Genomic DNA, 4,201 nt, shown 5'->3' on the forward strand with positions numbered 1-4,201 from the left:
GCTTGACAGTGTATATATCTTATACTGCAACTTTGTGCAAATACACACTTATAACTATTTTATGTAATTATATAGTTACAGGCAATAAGGAAACTGGGAAAAAATAACTGAATTTTGTCTGAAACAATCATGAGTAAAATTTCTTTGTAATGTTTTCTATTGATACATAAAGAATAAATACAAAATTAAAATGCAAACGAAGTATAATGCTGAAAATAATCAAGCAACTTATGTTTTTAACAAATTGAGAGTTTAAATTCCTATTGGATTTTTTTAATTCTTAGAGGATTTTTTTTTTTTTTTTACTGTTTCACCAAAAACTTGGTTTTAATCATATAAAATACAATACAATAAAAAACATATTGAAAAATTACACTCAGCTACAAGTAACAGGAAATACCCACAACCCTCCTGAGAGAAGGAAGGTGCCTATTCTCACATGGAAACAATGGGTCAAGGATGCTACTGCACAATGCAGCAGAGAAACAAAGATATAATCCAGAGAAGAGTGGAATCAGAGAATATTCCCAACCATAAAACACTGAAATACATTCATAGTAGACACAAGAAGCCTTATAGAAAAATTTCAAACTCTGATGGATCTTTGATGTGGAAGCTATGAAGACATCAGGGGAAGCTATACATCTATAAAAATGGAAAACAAACATTTGTTGGTGGTGTTGATAATACTCGACTACAAGGACACAGAATCTGGAAAATAAGCTGGAAGATGGTGTCCTTGAAGCTCCTATGTATCTGCCTCTCTCCCAGTGTGGGGGCTCCAATATCTGAAGAATGTCTTTGCATCTGCTTTAAAATCACACGAAGATGAGCTATTGGTGAATGCTAACATGGAACCACAAAGGGGATGGATTCTGGAGAGTCTAGGTCCTACTATTATTCACAGGCAAGATATCTCTGACGCCAGATTTTTGTATTATCACAACTTTCACAGTCTACTCAACAAATACCAGTCAGAAGGAAACACAAAAAGCAAATAGGAAAAATCATTATTTACATAACAGTATAGTCTTTGACATCCCAGCCATACACAAAATTTATTTCAAGTGTTTAATAGAATGGAAAATGGAAAAAGGCTCCTACATGCACTACCACCCAAAGGTTTCTTTCTCAGTAGAAAGGATACAATATATATGAAGGAGTAAATACCCAGGAACTGCCACACAAAGCTACTAGGAAAATCCCTACAAATACCAAACTACCACTTTTTAATGGCCCATTAACAGAGAATGAATAGAAAATTATACAAATTGAAGCCTCATTGCATACTAGAAATACATTAAATTCACCCATGGATCCAACAGGCTTCAAGTATCAAAAGAAAAAAAATCACTATCTGACTAAAGGAGGAAAAAGGACCTTTGAACCTTATGTACTATTGTTGAAAGACAACTTACAGAATTAACTCACTTTAATATTCATTTCTTAAATTAGCAGAAATCCATCACTGAAGGACATACTTGAAGAAGAATCTTTAGTAACCATAACATATTTATAAACTTTTAATGCAATTCTTTCAGGACTTCCAGCAGTTAACACTCCAGGCTTCCACTGAAGGGGGCACAAGTTCCATCCCTTGTTGGGGAACTAAGATTCCCTGCATGCTGCCTGGCCCAGCTGAAAAATAATAATAATAAATAAAAATAAAACAACTCTTTCATATTGAAGGTTTTCTGGAACATTAGGCATGGATTAATTTTCATCAAGTTATTTCATGTTACTGACATTTATACTTCTTCTCCATGGGAGTTTTTACATGTAATGACATCAGCCAATTGAAGTGTTTCCCACGCTGTGCACAATCAAGATTTTATCTAGCAAATCCTTTTATACTTTTATAAACTACTAAGATCAGAAAAACCATTCCCACATTCTTCACATTTCATATGGTTTCCATCCAGTCTGTAGTCTCATATGTCTCTGAATGATTGAGACACAAATGGAGGATTTTCCACATTCCTGCCATTGATAGGGTTTCTATCAAGTGTGAATTCTTTCATGCACTTGAATACAAGTGAAAGCAAAGGTTTTCCCTTCATTTATCATTCATAGGGTTTTCCTCAAGTATGAGTCCTTCGATGTATTTTCAATACTGTTCGATACCTAAAACTTTTACCACACTGTTCACATTGGTATGGTTTCTCTCCAGTGTGAATCCTTTCATGTATTTTAAGAGAACTGGGATTAATGAACACTCTCTCACATTCTTTACATTTATAAGGTCCGTCTCCAGTGTGTGTTATCATGTGATACTGGAAAGTTTTGTGCCATGTGAAGGATTTTCCACATTCCTTACACTCATAGGGCTTTTCTCCAGTGTGGATTCTTTCATGATTTCGAAGAGAACTGGAAGTACACAATACTTTAGAACATGTTTTACATACATATGGTGTCTCTCCTGTGTGATGTCTTTTGTGTGCCTGGAAGGAACTGAAATAATTGAAGGTTTTACCACACTGCTTACATTCATAAGGTTTCTCTCCTCTGTGAATTCTTTCATGCATTCGAATAGTTTTAGGACTTTTAAAGGTTTTTCCACATTGTTCACATTCATAGGGTTTCTCTCCATTGTGACTCCTTTCATGTGTTCGAAGAGAACTGGGATAAAAGAATGCTTTCTCACATTTCTGACATTTATATGGTAAATCTCCAGTGTGTGCTATCATGTGTTTTCGAAAAGTTGTTTCCCATGTGAAGGCTTTCCCACATTGTTCACATACGTATTTCTCCCCTGTGTGAGTTCTTTTGTGTATTCGAAAGGGGTTTTGATACGAAAAGACTTTTCCACATTGTTCACATTGATAGGGTTTGTCTCCAGTGTGACTCCTTTCATGTGTTCGAAGAGAACTGGGATAAAGGAATACTTTCTCACATTTCTGACATTTATATGGTAAATCTCCAGTGTGTGTTACCATGTGTTTTCGAAAAGTTGTCTGCCACATGAAGGCTTTCCCACATTCCTTACATTCATAGGGTTTCTCCCCTGTGTGAGTTCTTTTGTGTAGTCGAAAAGATTTTTGATATCGGAAGACTTTTCCGCATTGTTCACATTCATAGGGTTTCTCTCCAGTGTGACTCCTTTCATGTGTTCTAAGAGAACTAGGAGAAATGAATGCTTTCCCACATTCTTTACATTTATATAGCTTCTCACGGTACCTTTGATGCTCTCTTGGTTTGTCTTCAATGTGACATTTAATGTGACTATTAAGAGATGAATGATGCATGAAGACTTTTGCACAGGCACCGAATTCCCATGGTTTTAAACCAGGAGTTTCCTTCTTCAGATTGAGAGCTGGAATAAGGGTGAAGTTTTCTCCACAGTAACTACTGTCTTTACTTTCAGAGATTCTCTTTATCATAGGACTTCTTAATTTTCTCCCCTGGTTTTCGTACCACTCTTCAATGTCATGATCTTCCCATTTTGTTCCTACTGAGACCACATTCCTGAAGTTCTCCTGCATCACATCTCTGTAGAGTTTCTTCTGTGAGGAATCCAGTAAAACCCATTCCACCAGGGTGAAGTTCACAGCTACATCCTCAAAGGCCAATGAGTCGATTCTGTTGTTTACGAAGAGTTATTCTATGACTTGGTCATGAGAAACTTCCTCTCCACACTTCCTCAATAATTTAATGTCATGAAGAAATGAAAATTATTTACATATTTTTTTCTGTGGTCACCGTATCACTTATATCACAATAATGGCAGATCCATTTCGAGGTTTCCTGGGTCCCAGTCCCTCATAACGACTCCAACGACCAGGGCAGGTCACGGGGCCACCTCTTAGAGGATTTTTTAACCACTTTTCTACTGGTACTGACATGGCTACTAAAACAATGTCCATTTCACATGTGTGATAGGAAACCTGTGTGTTATGACTTGGCTGGTCTGAGGTGAGAAAACATTTTGTTGATTTTTTTTTCCATTAAGAAAGTGGAAAACAGTTGTTTAGCAGTTAATTACTGTAAAGAGTGGAAGGCAGAGTAGAACTCAACATGTACTGAACACCTATTATGCAAAAAAGTATGTAGGCTTTTTTTTTAATTGAGAACTTTATTTGAAAGGTGCTACAATCTTTTTTTTTTTTTTTTTTTTGGCTACACCAGGTGACTTGCAGAATCTTAGTTGCCTGACCAGGGATCAAACCCATGCCTTTGGCAGTGAAAGCACAGAGTCCTAACC

At 36.3% G+C, this 4,201-nt stretch overlaps 1 protein-coding gene across 1 annotated transcript; it reads right to left on the bottom strand.

Moving 5' to 3' along the window:
* Positions 1–313: 313 nt before the first annotated feature.
* Positions 314–3,550, bottom strand: LOC130856047 (zinc finger protein 564-like). Its single transcript, XM_057740231.1, has 3 exons — positions 3,178–3,550; positions 2,486–2,619; positions 314–1,638 (listed from the first exon to the last, which is right to left on the bottom strand). Exons 1-3 carry the CDS (start codon positions 3,480–3,482, stop codon positions 1,538–1,540), a joined length of 540 nt encoding a protein of 179 aa, XP_057596214.1. The 5' UTR covers positions 3,483–3,550; the 3' UTR covers positions 314–1,537.
* Between the last annotated feature and the right edge of the window lie 651 nt (positions 3,551–4,201).

Source organism: Hippopotamus amphibius, chromosome 6 (genome assembly GCF_030028045.1).
Source record: "Hippopotamus amphibius kiboko isolate mHipAmp2 chromosome 6, mHipAmp2.hap2, whole genome shotgun sequence".
NCBI classification, from domain to species: domain Eukaryota; kingdom Metazoa; phylum Chordata; class Mammalia; order Artiodactyla; family Hippopotamidae; genus Hippopotamus; species Hippopotamus amphibius.

Coding starts and splice junctions, on each gene's coding strand:
- LOC130856047 (XM_057740231.1), bottom strand. CDS start 3,482: ATGCAGGAGAACTTCAGGAATGTGGTCTCAGTAGGAACAAAATGGGAA. Junction 2,620..3,177: donor AAACCAAGAGAGCATCAAAG/GTACCGTGAGAA, acceptor CTTTTATCCCAG/TTCTCTTCGAACACATGAAA. Junction 1,639..2,485: donor AGGAGAGAAACCTTATGAAT/GTAAGCAGTGTG, acceptor ATTATTTTTCAG/CTGGGCCAGGCAGCATGCAG.